At 39.6% G+C, this 27,341-nt stretch overlaps 1 protein-coding gene across 14 annotated transcripts in view; it reads left to right on the top strand.

Annotated features, from left to right (window-relative positions):
• The window catches only part of atp2b2 (ATPase plasma membrane Ca2+ transporting 2), a 125,879-nt gene extending 104,537 nt beyond the window's left edge, over window positions 1-21,342 (top strand). For 8 of the 14 annotated variants that reach the window (XM_068712313.1, XM_068712314.1, XM_068712312.1 and 5 more), the window contains 11 exons: window positions 2,927-3,168; window positions 4,132-4,366; window positions 9,379-9,558; window positions 9,674-9,761; window positions 9,966-10,072; window positions 11,017-11,208; window positions 11,469-11,682; window positions 11,787-11,998; window positions 12,079-12,186; window positions 12,347-12,529; window positions 17,411-21,342. In XM_068712313.1, coding sequence (XP_068568414.1) covers window positions 2,927-3,168; window positions 4,132-4,366; window positions 9,379-9,558; window positions 9,674-9,761; window positions 9,966-10,072; window positions 11,017-11,208; window positions 11,469-11,682; window positions 11,787-11,998; window positions 12,079-12,186; window positions 12,347-12,529; window positions 17,411-17,719 — 2,070 coding nt within the window. In that variant the 3' untranslated portion in view covers window positions 17,720-21,342. Of the gene's footprint in view, window positions 1-2,926; window positions 3,169-4,131; window positions 4,367-9,378; window positions 9,559-9,673; window positions 9,762-9,965; window positions 10,073-11,016; window positions 11,209-11,468; window positions 11,683-11,786; window positions 11,999-12,078; window positions 12,187-12,346; window positions 12,530-14,296; window positions 14,487-14,812; window positions 14,863-17,410 lie in introns of all 14 variants that reach the window. The other 6 variants (XM_068712325.1, XM_068712324.1, XM_068712320.1 and 3 more) reach the window with 3 other exon arrangements.
• Window positions 21,343-27,341: the final 5,999 nt, after the last annotated feature.

Raw genomic sequence — 27,341 nt, 5'->3', positions numbered from 1 at the left:
GCACAGATTGCTTAGAATCCTTTTATCATATTTGCTTTATTTGATGTTGATCTCAACCAAGTTAAGTCAGTTTTATATTATATAACCCCAGATCAGAAATTGCAATTTTCCCTCGAAGGGTTTTACAGCAAACAAGTACGACACTTTTCTTAGTCCCTCGGTTCAGTGTATAGATTGCATTTGAGTATTATTGTCTTATTTACTGCATGGAGATATATTAAAGGCTTTGGCACATTATTCGCATTCTCTATCAAAACATCGTTAGCAGATGGACAAGAGCGGCCGTTAGATGGAGAGTGTGAGTGCACAAATTCCAACAAGCCATTAAAGTGATTAACTACACTGTCGATACAGAATCTCTCTCAACACATTTCGCCAAGTGCTGAGTGAAGAAAACAACAAATGGAAAGTAAAATTCAAAGCGTCGAAAATGTCAAGCTCTCCTTTTAAATCTAATCTTGGTTGGAGGCTTGTTGAGAAGCAGAACAGAAAGCCTGCAGTAAATCTATTTTGGGGCAAATAGCACAGACTGAAGGTGTCTGCTTAGCGGCAAGTCAGATGCATTATGTTCAGTGTGCTTTTGACATGCTCTGTTGTTGTGTGTGTACGCGTAGGTGTGTGTGTGTGTGTGTGTGTGTGTGTGTGTGTGTGTGTGTGTGTGTGTGTGTGTGTGTGTGTGTGTGTGTGTGTGTGTGTGTGTGTGTGTGTGTGTGTGTGTGTGTGTGTTAGAGAGTGTACCTGACATGCTGTTCTTTAGCTGTGAGTGTAGTTGTCAAGCGTACTGAATAGAGAAACCCCAGGGAGACTAGGTTTCAGCTCAGTGCCAGCTAATAGGAGTCCGAATGAACAAAAAGGACAAGAGTTCTACCAATACTGATTAACAACAACATACAACAACGCTCACTTGCTTTTCTATTTTCTAACAAATTTGATTAATGTTGCCCAAGTTGTGCTTATTTCCTTAAGAGTGTAAACAATAAGTTTATTAAACGCTTGGTCAAACAACTGAAAATTAACTATTATGGCCATTTTTCAAGCAGAAGTGCCAAATATCTCATTTCTCTAAATGTAGGGGTTTGCTGCTTTTCTTTGTATATATGATAGTAAACTGAATATTTTAGACTGGTAAAGATACTGCCTTGATCATAATGTTCTGACATTTTCTAAGCAAACAATCAATCAATCAATCAATTAATTGAGAAAATAATCAGCAGATTAGTCAATAGTGATAATAATCAATGTTTACACCCTGTATTTCCTTGAGTAGCGTTTCTGAAGAGGGAAGTTGATCTGTTTTGTCCCCACACGTCTGTCATCAAACTAAAATGAATATCAGCTGGAGAGTGTGTGATGATGTGAAGAGGCATGTTATGAATAATGACAGTAAGGATTGCACACTCTTATATGTGTCCCGGCTTATCAGCATCAGTGTCACTTCAGTGGTAAGTGTGTGTGTGTGTGTGTGTGTGTGTGTGTGTGTGTGTGTGTGTGTAGGATGAAGACACTAATGAGATTTCTTCTATCATAGTGGTTGAAATAAAAAAAACATTTAGAAAGAAATATGTAGAGTCACGCTATACGCTTTATTGGTCGTATTTCTGTGTGATTTGACTAATTAGAGTGAGTGAGTAAATGGAGCGAAGCGGGGGAAATACTGATAAACAAGGACTGGGAAAAGATGAAAAGGGAGACACAGAAATATTGGAGCATGTGTGAAGTTTGATGAGTGAAAATCCTGTAAGAGAATCTGAGCCAATGAGTAAGAATCCCCAAGTGGCGGGGAGACAGAGAGAGAGAGCATCCTCTCTTCTCCCAAGTCTCTCCTTCCAAGTATGCTTGGCCCAGTGTTACCATGGCAACGCTTACTTTTCACACAAGCTGACCACACTCACGCACGTGCACATACAGTGAGGGTGTATGCAAATTGCACACATATACTGTAGCACCTGAACAGCCACGTGCACAGACACAGATTTCACACGTAACCTAAAAGGCTCCACAGCTCGCTGATAATAAACACACTCCAGCTTTGAGAGGAAGAGAAATTGCACCACTTACATCACATACTGTAGAACATTTCCCTTTTACTCCTTAGTAAACACACATCAGCAACAATTTCTTTTTTAAATTGAGTGACTGTTTTTCCAATAAAGAATTATGAATAAATACAAAGATTTGTTTTCTATGACAGTAAATGTTTTGGATTTTGGAAAGTAAGTGAAACAAAACAAGCAGTTTGAGGATGTTTCTTCGGGCTCTGGGATATATACTGATTGCCATTTTTTTATAGAGTGAATGATTGATCACTTAAACAAAACAACAATCTGCATGTAAATTGGTCATTTAAATAACGATCATATCAAAACCACACTTTACATGATTTATGTGAAAAATAAAGAAAACATGTCACCCAGTGCTGCCGTCTCTATAGACACAGTCCATGTCGTCATGTACCAATGTTGATACTGAGATGTTTACTGAACCGCAGAAAAACACAGTTTGCAATGGATTGAGCAGAATGCCTAAAATAAGAACATCCAAATTTGATTCCATCTAACTCATCTCCCACCCTCCCACACAGAGCAACCCTTTCACCTGCTAGCTGGTTAATTATCACTAGCAGCTATTTCCAGGGCTGACGAAAAGAGAATATCACAGAACAATTAGTATAGAGCGTTGGTTCTTAAAATCGTTTAATCTAAAGACTTCAGTCTCTATAGTAGCATTTTTTTTTAATTTGCCATTTCAGAAAACACATATACGCATGAAAGTATATAAAACAAGGGGTAAAAATAAATAAATAATCAATTCCTATATGAAGAAGAAAAGTGAAAAACAACCACAGATAGAAAATACGACTATATTGCAGCAAATATTTGACTGAAAATAGAACTGAACATCCAAAAAAATCTCTTCCCCTCTCCAGCCCCCAGATAAGGAAGGAGGTCTGCCGAAGCAAGTAGGCAACAAGACAGAGTGCGGCCTGCTGGGATTGGTCATGGACCTGAAGCGGGATTATCAGCCAATAAGAAACCAGATCCCAGAGGACAAGCTTTACAAAGTCTACACCTTCAACTCTGTCAGGAAGTCCATGAGCACAGTCATCAAATTGTCTGATGGGAGCTTCCGCATGTACAGCAAGGGAGCCTCTGAGATCGTGCTCAAAAAGTGAGTCTGGTTTTGTGATAAAAATGAGATGATTCTGATGGTAATAGCAGTGCATAACCTTGATGTACAGTAATATGATATACTCAAGAGCTGAATTTTTCCTTTTTATTTTCCTTTTTATTTTGAGTGCATAACGTACTTGAGTGAATAACCTATTGTACATTCCCCTAGGCAGTGAGAGAGGGCTGAATTTCCACGAGAAGGTCACACAATTGTCATTTTACAGAACATTACAATAACAGTACAGTAACAAATGAGTGACTCTGAGAAAAACATGAGACGCAGTTAAAACGCTTCCTGCACCCAGAAAAGGAGCAGAAATTCTCTTTTGACGATGAAAATGAAACATGAAATTGTAATAAATGGCTGTTACACTGTGGATTAAACTCATTTGGCGCCTACCAAGAGTTACATGAGCAGATCAACAGCGCTCTCATATCTGTTTATTCAATATTAATATACCATGTAAGATACAGCCCGCTATCAGCTTATCTTTTACACAGATTAAACAAGATAGATATAATGTTTTAATTAGTGATCTTTGGAGGTGCTGGTAGGTGGATTCGTGTTTACCTTTGGAAAGAGCCAGGCTAACTGTTTCCTCCTGTTTCCAATTTTTATGCTAAGCTAAGCTAACCAGCTGCTGGCTGTAGCTTCATATTGAATGCATAGATACGAAAATGTAAAAGATTTTCTCGTCTTATTCTTGGCAAGAAACCAAATAAGGGTATTTAAAAAAATATTCCTTTCAGTGTTCATACTTGTCTACGATGATGGAGCACCAATGATGATGATTGTGTTTTCTGTTCATTTAAAGTCTGAAGGAGGTGCATAGGCTGGGATACTCCTCATTATATTTGGTTTTCCATGTTGGGTCATTTTGACAATATTAAAGTTACAGCACACAATTTAAGATATACAGAATACAGAACCCTATTCCCACCGCTCCACTCTTAATTTCAGATGCAGCCATATCCTGAACGAGGTGGGTGAGTCGAGGGTTTTCCGTCCACGGGACAAGGACGAGATGGTCAAGAAGGTGATCGAGCCCATGGCATGCGAAGGCCTTAGGACCATCTGTGTGGCGTACCGTAACTTCTCCGGTGATCCCGAGCCCTCCTGGGACGATGAGTCCAACATCCTCAATGACCTCACAGCCATCTGTGTTGTTGGGATAGAGGACCCCGTCAGGCCAGAGGTAGGAGTGTGTGACATATTTTGGCAACACGCTGAGAGGAGTGGATGTTGGGTAAATGGGCGTTACTGTATGTTACAGTATAAGCAGCTAAGTCACTATTGTGTCCTCCTCACCATGACTTTATTAAGGTTGTACATGTGTTTAGGAAATCTCTTTTGCCTTTTCAACACCTTTTATTATCTCTAGTATCTCTATTGTGCTGCTTGCTTTTGCTGCTCCAGAACATAATAAGTATCATACAGTATACCAACATCTACTGTATCTTCTGTCCACCTACTGTATTAACCATCTATACTATGCTTACAATTGTCATACATACATTTATAAAGGTGTTTAGACTTTTCTACCTACACTTCTGTAATTTCAGATTTTTTTTAAAGAACATAACTTGCTGTAACAAGAGTGGATATACTGTACAGCTTGAAAGGACAAACAGGATTATATATATATATATATATATATATATATATATATATATATATATATATATATATATATATATACATTGATATTTCATGAAATTGTGATTTCATTCTTAAAATATAAGAAGGTTTACGCACATAAGTAACATTTTAAGATTGCTTCAGACTGGGAGAACAGTACATGTGTTTTTAATGTAGTACAGTTTGATGGAAGCGTTGATAGAAGAAAGTGTTGTACACATCTTAGTACTGAGGATAAGCCTCTTAATGAACTCTGCACATGATGTTGGAAGAATGAATCAGTATTTGAGGACTTATTTGCCAAACTGTAGACATACAGTTTGAATAAAAAAGTATGCTACCCATAGGAACAGAGTATGTTATATTTACTGTGTACTTTTAATATGGGATTCTGGACCAGCCTCTAAAAAACTCTTTCATGCAATTTTCCTTGAATTTTCCTGGATTTCAAATCCTGGAATTGTTAATAAGCCTCTAAGTAGTTGGAAAAGTAAATCCATTCTTAGAAAGCCCACGCCACACATATGCAGTTCAGGATTTTAGTTACATCAGACCAGAACCACAAGTCTTTGTTCTAGTGTGTCATAAGTGATGATTGAGAGGGATTACTTGTTATGAGTCTATACATTGTTTTTCAGGAAATTCCTGCAGCTTTAAAAAGGGGGATGCATTTTAGTCATGTTGCTAATAAGAGAGAAGCCCCCCCCCCCTCCCTCATCCCCCTTCTCCAAATCTCTAACTGGCTGAACATGTACTATTGTATTCTTAGTCTTGAGTAGTGGATGATAATATCACATCTAAACAGTTGGAGCTGTGGGGACACATATCGAACGAGCAGCAACACTCTTGTGATAGTAGCAGCCTGCACAGTGAGCTCATAGAGAGCGATCATGTGTCATTTGAAAGACTTGACATTAGGGTGTGTGTGTTTGTCAATTGCTTCACTGATTGATTGCTTCACTAAATGAGTATTGATTCATGAAATGCACACTCCAGACTGGACCGATCGGCTTCATTTAAGACGGAATGTTTGCAGCTCAGTTGCCGTACTTTGCTGATATTTTTATATGAGTGTTGTGAATATACACTGTATTATATAGAGATGATATATTTCACTATTGTTTACTTGTAAGTTTGCAGGGGAACATTTTATATTTCAAAATAAAATAAGATCATAAAATATTGAGTAAAAATCTCCAAAAATGTACATTAAGTAAAAATCACCTAATTTGGAGACGTGTTACAAGGTTTTGCACCCAACAGTGACAATGCATGCATTGCTGGAGATTAAACTCCCAAACTGCAATGAAACAGTAAGAGCACACAGTAGCTCCACTCGGGCTACTGGCAACATTAAAAAGTAGTCTAAGGCATCATTAACTCTCTTTGAGATGAACTTAATCACAATGATACTTAAATGGCTTACTTCTAATACTTGTAATACTTATTCTCTTACTTATTCATTTTTATTAAAAATAATGTACTGCAAGTTGACTGCAGGGCTTTTACTTGTAATTCAGTCGTTTTTACTTTGTCTTTTTGCTCATTTTTACTTTGAGTACTTCTTTCAGCTCTGGTGAAGGTAAAAAATAAAAAAAATAAAAGCAAATGATAGAAATAACTGGTGCATCAAGAAATTATTTCATGATGAATTAAATTTAAAGAAAATAAGAAATATAATTTGGACAAAGAAAGTCTGGTGGAAAGAGGTATCTATATACAGCGGGAAACTGACCTCACTTGACAGCTCCTGTGCAGGTACAGGGAAGCAGGAAGCTAACTGACTACTGCATTATTCAACTTCCTCCTTTCATCTTTTTTTCCATCCCCCTCCTCACTCTCTAATAAGGGCTCTCATTCAACGTCTCCCTCAGCATGTTTCCTCGTTTCCACCTCTCTCCGTATCCTAGTGTTTGACTTTCACCTTTCTCTGGTTGCTCTCTTTCTCTCTTGACTTTCTCTGGCTGCACACACCTTTCTTTCTCCCTAAGCCTTTCTCTCTCTTTCTGTGTGAAGCCGAGTTATGTAAGCATCTAAACAGACCTAGATAAAATAAGTAGGTACAGAGAGTAGAAGGACAAAAGAGAAACCATCATCCTCAAATTTAATTAGTTAACTAGACAAGCTAACAAGAAACCCTTTTTCTATCACAGTGTTATTTAAGGTTGTATATTTGAACAAACTATAGAGTCGTCCTGAAAAGAATAACAATTAAACATGAAAAACAACAAGAAAATATGCAGGACAAAAAGCTGAATATTGCATAATAGACATGTATTTATGCAGATTTCTGCAACATATGTGATCCAATAATTCCCACTTTAGCTGTGAATATAACCCCTTGCATTACCCTAAACCTGACATTTTGCAGCATTCCTCCTTTCTCCCACCACAGAGGTCTCTTAACATTTGATATTTTCATTAACTGATGTGGAAAAGCGGCGCACTGCTGCAATCCACTAACATCTTTCCAAGTCTCTTAGTAAGCCTTGCTAATATAGGAAATTAGATGACTTCCCTCTCTGCTAAAAAGGTCACACAGAGTGGTAAACATGTTTTTGGTTTGTTTATTAGTCTCCAGTTTCTTCCCTCAGAATCTTTTAATAACTGTAGCTGCTCTGTGGGGTTGCCTCCAGAGAGAGGAGAGAAAAAGGAGAAGAAAGAGAAGAGGAAAGATAGAGGCAGAGAATGATAAACAGATTCTAAATCAAGTTCATGTCAGAGGAATGTCGGACCGCAGGAGAAGGAGGACGGGTAAGGGGAGAAACCGAGGAAAACGAGTGTAACCAGATCCGTATTAGAGACACGAGAGGCTTGTCTCACCTACTAGCCTCCTACCCTCGACCTTTGCCGGATTGTATTTTAAATAAGTTGCTTCGGCTCTCCAAAAGGGGGAATCCAAAGGAAAAAAAGAGTAAAACAGGCACGTGGGATGACAGATAGGCAGGCGGGAACTTGATATCTTGATAACAATGACTTGGTGAGAGCAGAGAAACCAGGATGTAAGCCAAAGCTAATTTGGCTTTAGGACTTAGTCCTTTTCCAAAATGAAAATTTAAGCATATCTGGTTGTTTTTTCAAAATTGTAATACTTCTGAGCTTTTTAAAGCATTGCACTTCTAATCTTTAAAGCATGAGTAGAAATAACACATTATTTCCTTTACAAATGAGTTGAATTCAGCAGCCATAAAACACATCTTTGCTCACTTCAACATACTCAGAGATTTTGTAGCTACGGCCTTATTTAGTCTGGTATGATTAGTAACTTATGGTGGCTAATATTATCAAACTTTAGATAAATATGGCCGTGTAAAGGACATTACTGAGTCAGCTGACTGACTCAAAATGTCTCCACTTCTGCTGCTGTTATTGTAGGTTTATGCATTTCACATATGGTGGCTGTCAGGCAAAAGTTGCATAGTTTTGCTTTAAAGCTTTCTATAATGAGCCATACATTATACTTGTAAGCTGTCCTCCTCCACTGTATAGATTTACTTTGTAATCCGCTCCCCTTAAATGAGTTGAATCCTTTGTGTTTTACACGCATGAGTAGCTTGATTTGGCGGTTCGGCAGTCCAATATATTTATACATTGCGGTGGTGGATCCATCATATTTTGCACTTTGCATATTTGAGTGCAAGCATGCTCACATGTGTTTGTGCAATATGCCCAAGTGTCTGTAAGTGTTAAATGGAAAGTATGCATATTCCTTCCTCCGTGTGTGTGTGGCAGTGAACATGTGTGTGTGTGTGTGTGTGTGTGTCAGAGAGAAAAAGAGACGCAGGCCTATGTGTATGTGCAAAAGAAGGAGTTACTGTATGTGCACATGTTTGTTTGTGTGTGGGTTTGGAGTGCAGTGCTCGCCCACACTGACCTTTGTCAGGAAGGTTTCTGAATTAATATTCAGCTTTTGCTAGCTCGCTACCACAGATCAATCTCCATGCAGTAACTTCTCCCAGTTATTCTACTCGTATAATGTCTCTCGGGACGAGAGAGATAAATATGCAACGTCTCATTATATATATCGTGTTAGTACTAAAAGGGACAGAGGCAGCATACTGTTCAGATAAAATAAAGGTTTAATTCAGTTGGATTCGTTTTGTGTGTGTGTGTGTGTGTGTGTGTGTTTTGTCTGTCAAAGATAACTGTATTGATTCTACTGGTATATGTTCTTTAAGGGGCTATAATCAATATTTTATAGTAGCAATGGATTACATGACTTCTTCTTCGTCAAAGGAGTTGATTAAAGTGCTGAAAACAATTGCCTTTGCTGTTTTCTTCAGTCTCACAGCTCTCGTACTGTAGAGGTTTTTTTTTGGCTGCAGCAGGCAGCTGTTTTCAGCAATGAAGACTTTACTGTATGTTACCTACGCAGCACCAAATGGACTGTCAAAGTCAATGACTAGCTGGTGAACATAGAGGAGCGTTTAGCAGCAAAAAGCAAGACATTTGTCTCAGGAGTGAGTGGAGACCCCCAAAAAAAAGAGCCCAAAGGAGAGTGAATATCTGACTTGTATTCATCAGGTGGCAAATTAATGCTAATAAATGTGTTCTTGTATCACTCTTTAGGTGCCCGATGCTATCAAGAAGTGCCAGCGTGCCGGCATCACGGTGCGCATGGTGACAGGAGACAACATAAACACAGCCAGGGCCATAGCCATCAAGTGTGGTATCATCCACCCCGGAGAGGACTTCCTCTGTATCGATGGCAAAGAGTTCAACAGGAGGATCCGCAATGAGAAAGGAGAGGTACAGTAACTCTGTCAGAGTGAGAGAGGCTGAGCTCAGAAGACATAAAGGTACCTCTCTAAGCCTAAATCATAACCACCTGTCCTATTATTTCTGTCTGTGTGTGCATGCCCAGGTGGAGCAGGAGCGTATTGACAAGGTTTGGCCTAAACTCCGAGTTCTGGCCAGATCTTCCCCAACCGACAAGCACACACTCGTCAAAGGTGAACTGGTTGCACTATTTTCATATTCATTACTGCGGATCGAAATGAAACTCACCTTGTCTTAACATTGGCCTTCTGCTTAACTGTTTATATAATTTGTCAGAGTTTCGCAAAGGCCAGAAATAACTGAAGTTATTTGGTCAAGATTTTTGCCTTTCAGACGCTCAATGTGTTCAACGTATTTGCACTGTGTGTGTTTGACAGGCATTATCGACAGTACTACGACAGACCAGAGGCAGGTGGTGGCTGTGACAGGAGATGGGACCAATGATGGACCTGCACTAAAGAAAGCTGATGTCGGATTCGCCATGGTGAGCAAACCCTATTTTATTTGAATTCATTTGTGTCATTTTCTGCCTTGCTTGCTTACTCAACATCTGCAGATATCTTCTTCACCTCTGCAGTATGTAGGGTTTCTTCTTAGGATCTCTGCCTCTGCCGGTGTAGATTAGGAGCTCCCCCTAGTGGATGCCTGAGATCACACAGTTTCTCTGCAGTATTACTTTTCAAAAATACAATATTTGTTTTTTCTTCTACTTCTGCTCTCCTCACAAATTAAATCATTTGGCTCATCCACAGCACCATTTTCCTCCTTGGTCCAACATCGTAAGGTCTCCAACCTAATTTCATGCTCCTGTAATCAAACCACCAAGACACACATACACACACACACACACACACACACACACACACACACACACACACACACACTGACTCTAAATTAGTCTGCATCATCATGAGGGATGTCCCGGTATTGGGCTAATCAAGGCCTTCTTAACTAATCAATAATAGCAATGTATTGAGCCTGATCCGATCCTTTGTTTTACATCAAATATGACACAAATTTGCAAAGCAAAACGTTCACATGGAAGCTTCCTTGTTTTATACTTTTTGTTTTAGAGGAAAAAAAAAATCAAGTAATAGCTTGGATGCAAGTGGGTTTTTTCTTTCTTAATGCAATGCAGAGCTATTCAGTTGTCAATCTTATACATAACTTTAATGTACTTGAAGGGTGCACTGAGCAGCTGTGTTACCCATGAAGTTAGAAGTAGGCCTATCAGATAGGGACTCGGTATCAGCATATACTCAATATTAAAAGACTGAGCTCAAGATTGGGAGCAAAAAAAAACCTTAATTGGGACATCCCTAATGAGCCATCATTATAGCTGACTCGTGTCCAGAGTTTAGGAATAGTGCAATGTGATGCAATAGATTCTACTTTTTAACTGACTGCACCTTTTCTGCTCTGCTCCAGGGCATTGCTGGTACAGATGTGGCCAAGGAGGCGTCAGATATCATTCTGACTGATGATAACTTCAGCAGCATCGTTAAAGCAGTAATGTGGGGCCGGAACGTCTATGACAGCATCTCCAAATTTCTTCAGTTCCAGCTGACTGTCAACGTTGTGGCCGTCATAGTGGCTTTCACTGGCGCCTGCATCACACAGGTCAGAGGCGTGTGTGTGTGTGTGTGTGTGTGTGTGTGTGTGTGTGTAAATATGGGCGTGTGATTGGGTTGTATTAGCATAACTGTATTCTGTTCTGTAATTCAAAAGCTGTTGAGTGAAATACTTCAAATAAAACAATGGAGATAATGTGAAAAAAGTGAATTAGTTACTGTAGAAGTACTGGTTATTAGTTTCTTTCCACCCCTCCTTGTACTGATATTTGTTTTTGTTTTTTTCTGATTTCCCTTACATTTGTGCAGGATTCTCCTCTTAAAGCCGTGCAGATGTTGTGGGTGAACCTGATCATGGATACGTTTGCATCTCTGGCCCTGGCCACAGAGCCTCCCACAGAGTGTCTGCTTAAGAGGAGGCCATACGGTCGCAACAAGCCTCTGATCTCCAGCACCATGACGAAGAACATCCTGGGACACGGAGTCTATCAGCTCATCATCATCTTCACACTGCTCTTTGTTGGTACGGACTATAATTCTGAAATGGATTATAAATCCATGAAATCATGAAATGGGTTCAGAGTTAATGACATCGTTCTAATGTCCCCGTCCCCCGTCCCCCCGTAGGAGAGAAGATCTTTGACATTGACAGCGGCCGTAATGCTCCTCTCCACTCCCCTCCATCTGAGCACTACACCATCATCTTCAACACCTTCGTCATGATGCAGCTCTTCAACGAAATAAATGCCCGCAAAATCCACGGAGAGAGGAACGTCTTCGATGGTATCTTCAGGAACCCCATCTTCTGCACTATTGTTTTTGGCACATTTCTTATGCAGGTAAGCAGACTATTTTTGGTTGGTTATTGTCATACGTTAGATATGATATATTTTCATGACTTGTGCTTTGCTTTTTGTAGATTGTGATTGTGCAGTTTGGAGGGAAGCCATTCAGCTGTCAACCTCTGGACCTGGAAAAGTGGATGTGGTGTGTTTTCCTCGGGCTGGGAGAGCTTGTCTGGGGACAGGTAACGTGCAAACTCATCCGTCGCTGTCGTTCTAATTTCCACTGTGCTTGTTTTCTTGCTTTACTTTGCCATGTTTTACTCTTCCTCTTTGTATCTCTGCTGTACTGGGTGCTTGTCACCTTTCCTTTTGACCTGGTGCTCTGTCTCCTCTATGGGTTAGGTGATAGCCAGCGTACCCAATAGCAAGTTGCGTTTCCTGCGGAGGGCTGGCCAGTTAACTCAGAAAGATGAGTCACCAGAGGAGGACGTAAATGAAGATAACGAGGAGATTGACCATGCAGAGAGGGAGCTGAGGAGAGGACAGATCCTCTGGTTTAGAGGACTCAACCGCATTCAGACTCAGGTGAGGACACAAGTTCAATCCCCAAGTTGCGATTTGTTGTTTGATTTCACAGAGAGATTTAGCTGGATTGCTTCTTCCTGAAAGAAAGAGAAAGTTTGATTAAACAGGGTCACTCTTATCTTCACTTGATGATAAAAATGTTTTTGTGTAGTCAGTTAAGCAGCAATAAACACCATCCAGATTCAATTTCACCAGGCTGTTTTCTGACGTGGCTTTTTGTTTCACTTTTTGTCTGTCTTTGTCATATAATCCATTTTTATTAGGACGTAGCACGACCTCAGATATAACCTGAGAAGCCTAAGAAGAAGCGCTAGACTATGTTCTATGTTCTTCATGTTAGTCAGTAACAGCCTTAAAGTAATTTTATCTCAAGATGGTATTTAGGTACATGAAGATGCAGCTTTCGCTCTCTGGACTGAACGATCACGCGTGTGGACCTGTGGAAGCTCGACAATCAATCCTCAAGGGTTAAATACAGCTGGACAGAGTCACTGAATTGTTCTCACTGTGACCAACTCTGCACACCGTTATCACTGTGACGTTCGAGAAAGTTTTGCTTCTGTGTTGTGTCACTAATGGTCCAGGGTGAAGCTATCCCGAGACATGATACTGTCATCCTACAGAGGCAGCCAAGTTATAGAAAAAATATGGGTTCAAGGGTTTGTATGGGTTCAGTATTAAAAAAAAGGAGAACTAAGGTTTATTTCAACTGAAAAAGCAGATGACATTAATAAAGATCTAACGAGGCAACAGGCAAGAGTGGTCAGATGATCTAAAAGGTTTTATACAAACCCCTCAGATTCTTAAGATTTATTTGGAAGAGAAAAAGAAAACTATCTGTAACATTACAACACAAAGTCTTTGTTTTACACATTCAACACAAGTTACAGACCAACTTCTGCTTCTTCGTCTGCTAAAATAAGACTTTGTACGAAAGCTGCACTAAACCAGAGTTTTTCACTAATTCCTGAAGTAAAATTAGTGGAGAGGTCACAGAACAAAATACCTTGAATAATGTAAATGGCTGCATCTGTATTCTTTACATCTGCTTGCCGGTCTTTGAAAGGGTCAGATCACACAAAGTAGCAAACTCATTCTCTGCCTTACTTCCTATAGCGTCTAGGAAAAGAAAAGGGCACCTCAATACAAAGGAGGTGAAGGGAATTTAGTTCTGTGGTGCTGACGACATTGAAAAATGACTCTTGAAATATTCACCAGCAACACCTCTTTCCAGAAATAATGGCACCATTACTCTGGATAGTCCACCAAGTCTTCTGTCAGTAGTCTTCACTGGATTACTTCCTCAGTAAAAGTAGTCCCAGTTAGAACTGTTCTCAGTGAGATCTGTGGATCAGTTATAGAGCAGCGTAGGACATAGTTTCTGGAAGGACAAGGTCACTGTTCATTTTTTTTTTTTTTTTTAATGCTGTGCGCACCACAATTAAAAACTCATTCACCTCCATTGTTTTTGGTTGGGGGCAGAAATCTTGCAGCGAGGTAAGAGAGATGTTTTTTTTGTAATTTGGGTGAACTTACCCTTTGAGTCAAATTGAAAAATGTTTGTGAGGGGATACTACACCCTGACCTTTAGTTGTGTGTGTGTGTGTGTGTGTCCCCCCCCCCCTCCCACCCCCATCGTGTCATGATTGAGACACTTTGTACTCCCTTTACCACCAAAGTCACCCAGCAAGTCAACCTGTGTTGCCATTTGGTCTCTGTCACTCTGAGCAGCCATTTGTCCTCTCCTGTTCCGCTCTCCTCCCACAGATTGACGTAGTCAACACCTTCAAGAGTGGCACCTCCTTTCAGGGGGCGGGGGCTCTGAGACGCCAATCATCCACCACCAGCCAGACCCAGGATGTAACCAATGTTTCTAGTCCTAGTCACGTGTCCTTGTCCAATGCCCTTTCCTCTCCTACAAGCACTACTGCTGCTACTGCTCCTCCCACTACTGGCCGTGAGTCAGAACTCTGTCAGTCTGCTTCTCTGCTCTCTGTGCTTCAGAGGTGCCATCATGTCATGAAGTTATTTTTCTCTGCACATTGTCTGGCTTGTAATTCTTACAACAAATTACCTTGACACTCTCCATTTTGGGGTTGGCATCTCTGAAGATAAGTCTTTTTTTTTTTTTTTTCTTTCTTTCTTGCTCTCTGCTTTTTTCATTTCCTCTCTTTCTCTTTTGTCTTTTTGCTGTTCATACTGGATTTCAAATTCATCTTGATATCTCCTCCCATGCTTGGGTGTACTGTCGTCTCATTGGTGAATGTGTGTTTGTTTCCTCAGAGTGCTAGGAGCGCAGGACTAAGGGTGATACCCACGGCGTGACATTTCAGGTTGTGAGTTTGTCTCCCTCTGCTCATCCCCCATCCACCATCCCATTCTCCAATCCGTCCATTTTTATTTCTTGACGGACATTAACGTGAACTAATTCCAATCAACTCACCAATTACTGGGTAAACATTCAAGTATAAGTTGCAATGTTGTCTTATTCCATCTGTGAGTTTGCTACTGATGAGGCAAATCACACATTGAGCGGATGCAAATTTTCACCTGCTATTCTCCAGCTGACAGATAAAGGAAAACATTAAGGGCGCTACTAGTTTGTGTGCCAGACTTAATCCAAAAAAAAACTGCAATAGCCACTTTCAAAATGTTCTTTCAAAAGGGGATCCCAAAAGCTGCAACTAAAATCTAACCACAAGAGGTCACTGTCAATATCTATCTCTACTTAATTATTTTGTCCACTTTCATCTTCTCTTTCTTCCTCTCATTTTTACACTCACTCACACACACACTCACTCACACACACACACACACACACACACACACTCACTCACACACACACACACACACACACTTTGTCTCTAATATTTATCTACAGATGAGAATCAGATGTAAAACTCTGCTGAGGGTTGTGTGGACAGGAATGGAGAATCACCATAAAGCAGCACTGCACCAATAATTCATCCCGTCTTGTCTCTTCATACTGTCAGTGTAGTTGACTGTCATGTTGCCATAGTTACGGACATAGATCCTCTACAGCACCAGCCCCCCCCCCACCCTTTTCTAACACCCCATCAGTGTTACTTGTCAGACATCCTGTCACATGCACTCATCCCGACAGGCTCCTCTTATTATTTGTTTTATCTGTTTTGTCTCCTTATACCCTACTCTGCCACGGTTACAAGAGTAGAAGTACTAGTATATACAGTATTCCCAGCTATAGAAAACTCAATATCTATGAGGCTTTCAATGCACTGTTCATGTCTTTTAAATCATCTTCCCATGGAAAAGTTAAAAACTATTGTACATTGTAACATTATTGTACCAAGAATTTTTTTAATATTCAGAGCTGAAATTATTGATGAGAAAACTATTTTGACAATCGGGAAATCATTGAATTCATTTCTCAACAAAAAACACAAAACATTGACTTACTAAAGTCTCAGAGCTTTTAAAGGTTAGGATTTACTTTTTCTCCCCTCTGTTTTATATCAAGATAAATTGAGTGCTTTTGGGTTTCTAATATATATATATGTATATATATATATATATATATATATATATATATACTGCTGCATTTGTGGCCCATTAATGACATAAATAAACCTCTATTGAAAATTAGAGAATCAGCATTTTTCACTTAGATTTTAATATATGTGAGAGGATGGATTTCAGTATCATTGGGATAAAATGTTCCTATAATAAACACTATATTTATGGCTTCGGCTAAACAAAATACTTCTAGTAAGTTTAGGGTGAGACAATATTGACACATAATAATCCTACAGAACAAATTTTGTTGATATTGTACATGCAGATAGGGTTTTGATTAAAACAACGCTTTCCTAAAATCCTTAAATACTACTCTCTGTACTATCTGTACTACCAAAGGTTCACATAGCTGCTTGGGGCCTATACTTGAGTGCTTACTTAGATGTGCATGGAGTTGAAAGCTGTCACACCTCTGACAGTAAAGTTATTATTTTCATTATTCACTTCCATTTGTTTTGTGTCAGCAGTCTGTGTGCCGGTGTCCACTTCTTCACGGTCCGGTTGTCTTTTTGCATGTAGTTTGTTTACCTCTTATTTACTTCCTGTGTTTATAATATCTTAACCTGCTGTGTTGATTTTTTTTTTTTTTTTTTTTGGGGGGGGGGGGGGTTGTCGTTTTGTTGTGAGTTTTACACTGCAATGCTTGTGTTGACCCTCCTCATGCAGAGTTTGACTCTTTCCATTGCTCTGTTTTGGACCATGCTTCACACCCACCCTGTGCTATACATGTGTGTGTCCCATTCAGAGTCTGTGTGGATATTGTCCCAGACAGTGTTCTGGTAACTCCAGAAGTCTTTAAACCACCTGATTTGGATCTCTCAGATCTAACCTCCTTCCTTCTTACTGACCTCGTCCACCAGATTTCTTCAAACTTGCATGTGATATTCTCCTTTCATTTTTTCTGTGAGCATTCCATTTATTAACGTGGCTTGTTTCTAGGTATACAGCACATTGGACTAAAGCGTATACTTACAACGAGCGTTTGTGTTGCTTTGGTATTTGTTTTTCTTGAAATGTATGATTTGGTTTTGTTTTTACGATTGTGTTCCTCACGGCTTTACTTAGTGCACGCCAAAATCGAGTGACTTGTGAACTGTAGTCATCTTGTGAAAGCAGAACACAGACTGCAGTTGCTTTTCCTCCTTTACCTTCTCCTTCACCTCTTTATCCTCAATTGAGAGGTTCTCTCCTTCCCCTCTGTCCCTTCTCTCCTCCTCTTTCCTCTTTTCTCTCATCCCGAGGGTCCTTCCCACCCTTCCGTTTTGTCTCTGACATCACCTCTTATTGTTTTTCTTCTCTTTCCTCCCTTTTTTTTTTTAACAACAGATCCGCGTTGTGAATGCATTCCGTAGCTCTCTCTATGAAGGCCTGGAAAAACCAGACTCCAGATCATCTATCCACAACTTCATGACACACCCCGAGTTTAGGATAGAAGACTCCACGCCCAACATTCCGCTCATCGACGACACGGACGATGATTCTGCCCGGAGGAGGAAGTACTCCAGCCAGCCCTCATCCCCCAACAAGAATAACAACGCCATCGACAGTGGCATCAATCTCACCATCGACACCAGTAAATCAGCCGCCTCCTCCAGCCCCGCCAGCCCTCTTCACAGCTTGGAGACCAGCCTCTAACCCTGATCCTAACCTCAGCTCTAACCTCTAATGTCGTTTTCTTGCAGTGTGGGGGCAGCTTATCTAATTCCTCCAGATATTTAACTGCAACCTTACACCTCGTCACCCCCAAAATTTCACCACCTCCATCTCAATTCTCATTTTCCAGCCCCCCTTTACCCCCATTTACTCACCCACACGGGACAGGTCCTGTGGCAAAATCCTCATCTTTCCTCCCTTAACCTTGAGCTCTTAAAGCTCTCCGCTCCTCTCGAAAATGGAGAAAATCTAAAGTAATATGGCAAGGTGAAAAGAAAAACAAACTTATCATACAATCAAAAAAGCGCAAACAAAGCCACAAAACCTACACAGCCATCCTGCTTTTGTGGTTGTATGTGTACGGTGACGGCGGTGGCTGTGTGTATGACTATATGCGTGTTAGCATGTACTGTATAAGCGTACCGCTGACTGCACATATGTATGACTGTGTCTTTAGTGGCACCGGGAGGAGGACGATGAGGAAGGAGACACTGCTGAGGAGTAAAAATCACAACACAGGACAGACTCGAAACTCCCCTTACACTCCCTCTCCTCAACAATAACATTGTCAATACTGATAATAGTTTAAATTAAATTGAAAAACATTGTTATTATTATGATTCTGATTCTGATTATTATTGTTATTATTATTGTTGCTCCTGCATGAATGTACATTGCCCAAGTTTTATTTTAAAGGGTTTTAATTTTATGGGAGATCTTTTGTTCAGATGGGCTAGGCCTTGCAGCGGACTACTATTTTAATGACGGCTTCTCTGAGATCCTGGCCTGCAAAGTTCCCTCTTCTGTGTGGCATGAACATGTACCCCCGACTGTAAAAATTTATTTCATCCATAAACAGAAATGTGTAACGAGGTGGTAGGGCTCAACTTGCACAGTAGTTTTGCACCTATCGGAAAAGAGGAACGCAAAATAATAATGATGATGATAGCATTTATGGTATATAATCTATAAATATAAATACATATAAATATATTTAGAGAGAGTTTATCTTTGTTTGTCGGCATGTTGCCTTGTTCCTGCTTCAATGGCTCAAAATACTTTGACTTATTTATGTCTTAAAGAGAATGTAATTTGTTTACAACCTCGTAGAGATAAACTTCCTGGTTTCTAGAAGGAAAGAGGCAAAACTGAAGCTCAGAAGGACCAGAGCTGCGTTGGTGTGTTATTACTGAAAAAACGTGCTGGAATTTGCCTGCTATCTTTTCAAATATTGTAGATATTTTTAGAGGATTAACAAACAAAAAGAAACCAAAATATAATGGGATACGTAGTAAATGTGGAATCTTAGTATTACTCTTTATGATTGTTGGGATCAAGTTGGAGTGGCTTGCCTTTTCTAAACGGAGGCCTCCTTTTTGTGACAGAGGGGGAATATTTAATTCTTTTTTTCACTTCTCTTTTTTTATGAGTTTTTTTCTTCTTTTTTTTTCTTTTTTTTTTGTGCTTCAGCGCTGGCCTGGGGTCAGGGCTCGAGTCAAAGGCTGATATCAGGACCTTTACAGTGAACTTTCTTCCAGATAAACCTGCTTGTTCAAAGGACTTGATGTTTAAAAAATGTGTGTGACCACCAAAAAGGCTGCATTCAAGTCATATTAGACATCTACAGAGTTATATTTGTCTTATCTGTGCAGCATGGAAATCAGACCTTTTTTTGTTTTGTTTTCGTTCAAAATTTGAAATATATTGTGTTGTTTATTTTTTTAATTTCATTTTGATTCATTATTTGTTAAAAGGATTTTTCCTCTAGCAGAGTGACACACGCAGCCCCACAAAACTGTTGGCATTTTTAACATCAAAAAAAAGGAAAACTGACACAAAAAAAATGACAAATTACAACAAACATGGAATGTTGCTTTGACTCTTTTTCTATATATAAAAAAGACGATCCTTTTCTGCACTATCTGGTTATGAATGAAAACTTCTGTGGTGTAATTCTAGATGTGCTTTTGTGTGTTTTAACCAAGCTTGTCCTTCTGCCGTCACAGAATATACAGTACTCTAGCATCTCAACTGTACTCACTAGTCGTAAACTATTTATTGTGCTTTGACCAATCAGACATTACCAGAGATAAGTTACATACAGAAGGCACATTTAACCAGTCTTATTGCACTCAGAAGGACATGGCCACTTAACTAGTCTGTACTATTGTTATTTCTATTACTAACCGAAGTCATTGGCAAGCATGACGTGAGAGGCTCATTATGCAACTTGAAAAAATTAACGATTTTTCTACTTAAAAAAATCCTATACACTACTTCAGTATATTCAACATTTAGCCGAGCTGTTTTTTTTTTTCTTTTTTCTCTCCTCCTCCTCTGTCATTTCCCAGTCGATCCGTCCATCTGGAAAGGGTGCACAAGCTTTACCAGTCAGCTCAGGCGTGTTGAAAAAGTAATATGGACCATTTGAATAATATCTGTCTTATTTAAGTTGGAAAAAAAACTGTCTGGATTCTGATATTCTGCTTAGAAGCTGTTGATTTATTTTGTTTCCCTTTCCAGTGTTTTAACTTGACAATTTATTTGTTTATTTGTCTGTAAAAAATTAAAAACAATAAACAAAAAAAAACATAACAACAGGAACAACAGCATTTTCAATAAAAAAGAAAGAAAAAAAGACTTAAGCCAACATTTTCCAACCACTTTTACATCCAGGAGGACATTCAGCTTTAAGAGAATGCAAACACACGTTTCAAAATAATCTTTGTAAATACAGCAATGAGTCCACTGAGGACAGAAACTCCATGCGGACTGGTGTGAAAACAGGAACTCTTCCTGACTACGTCTACCATCATGCACCACGAGTCATACTGCCGATGCAGCTGTTTGGCTGTACGTAATCAATCACTGCTCCTGTCAGAAACACTTCAAAACAACATGAATACATCCAAATAAATACTTGTGTTGTAACAACCAATAATTATGTTAATGATGACCCCGAAGATAATGATGATGATGATGATGATATCAATGATACTTGCAATATACTCTCACCTGCCTCGATGTACTGTATTTAGCAGCATGCAGTTTGTGGAACAAAGAAAAAGAGAAATGCCAACAGATAACTTTTTGGCATACTTAGCCATTTATGGGTAAGTGATCTAAGTGTTCATCTTGTTTTTATGATATTTTTTTTATCTATACAATAATTGTAAATAAAGAACTCAATGTCTTTGTTCATTTAATACTATGCAAAAAGTCATGCTTTTCTGATTGTTACCCACCCTTAATCCTAGAGTGTGTTGCTGGAATGTTTGTGGTCTCAAAAGTCAGTAAAAAAAACAATGTGATGTAAATTATTTTTTAGCTTGAGGAAAGTAAAATGATGATGAAATTATTATTATGATACCATGAGGGGGATGATAATAATGGTGGTGACAGTGATGATGATGATAATGATGATGATGATGATGATGATGATGAAGATGAACTGTGACTCTTGCTGCTTGACTGTCCCATTTACAACTCTCCTGACAGGAGCGCAAGTGAAAAACTTAATAAAAACCAAACAAAAAAATATTGAAAAATCACTAAATAAATCTCCCAGAGCAGCATGACCCAGCATGGTGTGTCCTGGCCCCGTGTGACATGTCCTGTTCTGATTCGTTGTGCTTCACCTTTCAGTGTCAACTTTGATTGTTTTTCCATTTTCGTTGTTCTGTTTCAAAAGGTTCTGCTTATAGAACACGTGTGGGGGTTTCAGTGTGATGGTCTAAAGGAGCTCTTGTTGTTATGCACCGTAAACCAGTGGGTCCCAACCTTTTTACCTCATGACCCTTTCAAACGAGGAAATATTAGGGCGTCCTGATGTCGAAAGGGTTTAAGACGATGACCATGTACAGCATTTCTAGCAACATCACTGGTTTCCTTTTGTCGCATATCATTCCCATCTTCCTAACCCTTTGCTCTCAGTTTATACCGTCTCCTGTCCAACACAGGCATAAAATGTTTTTTGAAAAAGTGATCCAGCAAAGTGTGACTCTGAGATTGTTACAGTAAAGGCCTGATGATGTGTCACTATCCGTTATTTCATTACAAATCAACGGTTCAGTGAGTCTGTACTTATAGGCACTGCGGTGCTTTGAGCTAAATGCATTGACGATGCAAACCTGCTCCTGTTTAGTTGGTAAAACTGTTCACAGTGTTCTTCTTAGTACAGTATATTAGCATGCTAACATTTACTAATTAGCATGCTAACATTTACTAATTAGCATGCTAACATTTACTAATTAGCACTAAATATGCTCGACATAAACCAAAGTGTTGAACAAATTGAAATGTTTGATGTAAAGGTGGTATTAGATTGACAGTCAGGGGATCATCATTGTCTTTAGGATGTATCCTCTGGGGACCCAGCCAGCCCTCAGGGTGTCAAGTACAGATAGATGCACAAGGCCCTTTTTAATGTCTGTATGAGACGCACTGGGCTTTCAAGTAAGCAAAGACATTGACAATGCTCCGGGAATGTGATGACATAATGACCGAAAAAAAATTAGCATACAGGGTATCTTGAAGTTCTGTTAGTGATGTTTGTGAAGCGTTTTCTGCACTTATGATACGTTGTTTACGTTTTGCTTGGGTTACATATTTTTCGAAGACTAACCATGATGTTTATTCTAAACCTAACTAAGTGGTTTTTGTTGCCTAAACCTTTAGCGAGTGTTTTTGTTTGAATTCACAGTGATAACCATGTGTTTACTGCGACCATAGTGGAGTGTTTGACACACTATTAGAAATGGACGTCTGAAGAGCATTACAGCACGACTTAGTCTTCTTTCCATTTTTAACTAAATTGATAGTCTGATAGTATCAGTTAGCTTTTAGACACTGAGACTCCTCAAGCCCAAGCTGTTTGCCTGTGAGAGAGAGAGATGGATGGATGGCAACCACGTCCCAACCCAACACTCCTCTTGCATTTGTAAACAGTTTCGTCTGTGAAGACATGATTAATATCTAGGTGAAAGATGGGGCTTGTTGTATAATAGAAAGGTCATAGAAGGTGTCTATGTCCACTGGAGGGCAGTATTTCACTAGACATAACTGAAGACGCCATTAGGTCGTCCCTCATCATCCATGTAGTAATCCCTGAAAAAGTGTCTCTTAAGCATCAATGTTCTTATCAGTGAGTGGTGCAGATGAATCCTTCGCATCATTTCAGTCTCCAGATCCTGAAGGTTGAACATCACTGTTGTTTACGACAAGTAGAGGGAAGACTTGCTCATGTTTTTCCCTTCAGTGTTTGTCTGAGGTTATGAGGACTTTTGACAAGTTTGAAACTGAAGTTGGAGAACTTAATAGGAAATTTGTCTTGAATTTTTGTTTCACTTTAGTCTGAAAAAACAACTGAATGTAGTAATAGTCAAGTTAAAAGCCGTACACACCATTTGAAATGATAAAACCTGCATTCATTGTTTTTTTCATCGCTTGGGGCAACAAGCAATAAACTCAACAGCAACATATGATCGCCTTCTAAAGTTGACATGGTGAATGTGTTAACAAGCAGCAGCTTATTCATTAGCAGTTGATTGAAGTGAATGGGTAGATAAATGTAAAGTCCTCTTCACCTACTCCTCACCAGCTTGTTGCTGGAAGGGTCATGTACAGTGAGTCTATCAGAGCCTTTATGCTAAACTACAGACGCCTGCTGCAGCTGAAAACAGCATAGATGAGAGTGGTGTGAGTGAACCAAAGTTCAAAGTTGAAAACCAATACAAGGAGACGTTAAAATGCTCCGTTGAGCTAAATGGAACTGCCAATCGTTTAATCATTTTGCTTATGTGAGCCTGTCATATTACACATTCTCAGACAGTGATATAAAAAAAGGTTAATGACAAAGAATCAAAGTCTGAAAATGAGAAATGTTCAAATGACGGGTACTGTACGGTACTGTGCATGTGAAAAATCTTGATCAATGCAGTCGCCATAATTACAATGCAGGCTATTTATTTGCATTAGTCAAAAAATAAGATGTGGATAATTAACCGCCACACGCTGAGCAGAAATAGATCCAGTTTCACGACAGAATGAATGAGGTAAAGGAAACCGGGTCAGTGTGGACATAATGAATGGTGTTTGTATGCAGGTCGATAGATGTCAATGACTATCACTCTTCACTTGACTGACCCTCATCACCAAAGTATAAATTGAACCTGTCTGTGTGTGTGTGTGTGTGTGTGTGTGTGTGTGTGTGTGTGTGTGTGTGTGTGTGTGTGTGTGTGTGTGTGTGTGTGTGTGTTAGTTTTCTGTGATTAATTATTTTGATGACACAAGTTGTTGTTTGCAGATGTTGTGCATCGCTGTCAGCAAGTTACCGTACCCAGCGAGCGAACTGGTTTCAGTGGTAACCTAACTATACTTCAAAGGCCGCGGGGCATATCCTTACCTTACTACATTTTGTGAATTATAAAAGGTTTTCACAATATTCCCAATAGCATATCTACTGAGTAGTATGTCCCCGCTGTGCCAAATTTAAGCGGATGTAAGCGCCAGAAAAACTTACGTCATTTTTCCTATCTATCCATGCAGATGGTTTCATTATCACTGCCAGAAGAATCAGGCGAAGACGCATCCAGTGAATGTATCCGTGCAGCTGTGTGAGTGGCAGCTCTGTGTCTGTCCACGGCAAATCTCCCATTTTGCTGCAACTAACCGCAGCTTGGGGAATTTCATTTTTTGGGGGGCAAATTGATGAATGAAGTGTGCTTTACGACACCATATAGCCCATGGGGCCATCAGTATCAGCATGAATTGTGGGTCGGATTAATTCAATCACACAAAACAGGATATTTGGGGCGGATTCCTGTTAAATATTTTGAATGCTGACAGGAGGCGGACATCTTAAAGACAGATATTTAAACATATGGGCAATTGAAAACAAAACTATCCATATGGCTTGATACCACTTGACATAAGTGAGAATATATTTAGATGTTGCTTTATTTTACAGGTCCGTTGTTTATTAATTATTTCTTAGGAAGCTTCTTGGTAAGAGCTTTTTAATCTGGTTGAATATTTGAGAGAAAAAGCTCCCGTTAACCCAAGGCAATGTTCATTAATTCATCAACCATCATCATCATCATCATCATCATCATCATCTATTATTGGAAGCTTTAGTTTATGGATACGTTAAGTTCTATGCAAATATAAAGCATTTGCTGTCCAGTGACTAATAGACTCATTTTATATAATAGACTCATTTTGTTTAATTTAATAGAAAATGCACTAATTTAACATGGTCTCCATTTCTCAACAAAATTAAATAGTTATTTTCGCCTAATTTATAGAACATTATTATGAAATTGCAGAAAAACAAAAAACAAAGCATCACCATGTGTAATTTGGATGACCTGCCCTTTAAACCACTTATGTAAGAGGTGTTGAAGCAGACATACCTACAAATATCGTTTAGTGAAATTCTGTTGCAGCTCTTGCAAGAGGTGCTATACGTGTAAGATGTATACTGTCTCAAACATTCGCTGTGAGAAGAAGAATCAGAGAGAACAATCAAAAACCGGAGATTTCAGTGCATTAGCATTAACCCTGTGTTAGCTTTAGCATTAGCGTGGTAGTGTGTAACAGCATCAGCATGCACGGCTGTGCCTGCTGGGGTGGCACAGCCCGTGAATTTAGAGTGGGCTCCCACAGCTCGGAAGATTAGCGCCCGAGTGCATTCAAGTCCATGTGCGAGGGCTGATTTCCAGGAAGAATAGCCCTTTATTGGGCCCCAAGTTGAATCCTGCTGCTTCCCTTTTGCCCAATAGAAAGCTGCAGTAACTGACAGTCCTTTACAATCAGCCAACACTGGTGGAGGTTTTGGGGCTCTCCTCCTTTTTTTTCCGCTGTTTTTCTCCGAAAGGATTGATTTTGAAATTACTCTTTCTCTGCCCAGTGTGTGTATGGGTTGGTATATTTGTGTGCATTCGTCCGTAAATGTGCGTTTGTGTGTGTGTGTGTGTGTGTGTGTGTGTGTGTGTGTGTGTGTGTGTGTGTGTGTGTTTGCGCGCATACACTGATACACAAACATAGAGACACGCATACCGAGAGAGACAAGGACAGAGAGAGAGAGAAAGACACGCACACATGCACATGTTTGAATGCCAGTCTTGGCAATTGTCTTAATAGGATAAGGGGAGACTATGGTTCCTGTTGGGGGGGATGGGACTGTGGGAATGACGTTAAAACACACGTTGCATTCATGGCACTAACAACTACGTTGTTGGTTGATTCAAAGCAAAGGATATATGTGGTGACTTGTTATCTCCCAGATTCACCTCAAGGCTTTAAATAGTCTGCACACTCGCCAAAAAAAAGTTATGACACACCTTTGGGCAGGAATTTAACTTTTTTTTGCAAAACAAAAACACAACCATAATCAAAAAAGGTAATGACTCATGTGCTCAGAGTGCATTCATAGTTTTGAACTTTTATCTCTTTTTGTTGATGTTGGTTATTTCACACAATGCAAAACTACGGGTCATTTAAGGAGAATGAAAGAAGTGACATTGTAGATAACTGAAGAAGGGGGTTGTGGGGGTGTTGCAATGAAGGGTGCTGACCAGTAGGGGTCATTTGTGGCATAAGATTCATGAAGGCCTTCATGCTAACAAGCCTGCTGGTATCTCAATGTTTCCCAACCTTTTTGGCTCGTGACCCATTGAAACAAATTAGTACTTGTCACAAGTTATTATGAGCAATTCTACTAGAGGGATTTCGTTTTCACATTGATTTTCTTGAAGGACTTTAAGGGGCCAGAAGAGAGGAAACTATTCAGTGTGACACAAAATAATTAGAAAAATAAATGTATATGAGATTACACTAGTAAATATTTTTTTTTCTCTTTTACCTTCAATTATATTGTGACTCCCCTCAGATCTATCTTGGTACCCCTTTGGGTCTCAAACCCCAGGTTGGGAACCATTATCTCATTAAGTCAAATCATATCCTGAGCAGACAATAATTCAATTACAGATTTAAGATTGAAAGACATGTCAGACTGTCATTGCAGGCGTTGAATCTGCTGTCTTTTAAGGCTTCCTGCCGATCTTGTCTTTTCAGATGAGGATAACAATACTTTCTATCATTGAAACCTGTATGATTGCCTTGCTTCAGTGGAGTTCAGTGGAGATGCAGTTACCTTGGACGATTTTTCCTGACCTTGGAAATAGCTGCGAACAAATGTGATTGTTTAGGTGTATTATGACATGACCTACTGTAAGTGTGACATTCAGTTAGCCGAAGACCCTCGCTGATTATAGACAGACATTACAGTCCCTCTATATATACGGCCACCTCTTATCACACAACCATAAGTCAATACTTCGGGCGCATGATAATTAAACCATCTCCATGACAATTGAGCAACTCCATTTGCTGATGAAAGCTTCCGCAAAACCTTTTGATACATGAATAGATGCACAGCCTGGGAACACACACGTACACAAAGTTAAACACCACATACTAATGCCTTCACGCCCCAAAGACGCAATCACCCTCAATCCTCTGGTGACAGCAGATGGACAGGTGTGTGATTACCGTCCAGCCTCTAAACCTCACAGGTATAATAGCTCCCATCCCCCTGCTCATC

The sequence above is a fragment of the Cebidichthys violaceus genome, unplaced genomic scaffold (genome assembly GCF_023349555.1).
Source record: "Cebidichthys violaceus isolate CVI_PGR_0920_01 unplaced genomic scaffold, fCebVio1.0.p SCAF_17, whole genome shotgun sequence".
NCBI lineage: Eukaryota > Metazoa > Chordata > Actinopteri > Perciformes > Stichaeidae > Cebidichthys > Cebidichthys violaceus.
This window is presented reverse-complemented; position numbering and strand designations above follow the sequence as displayed.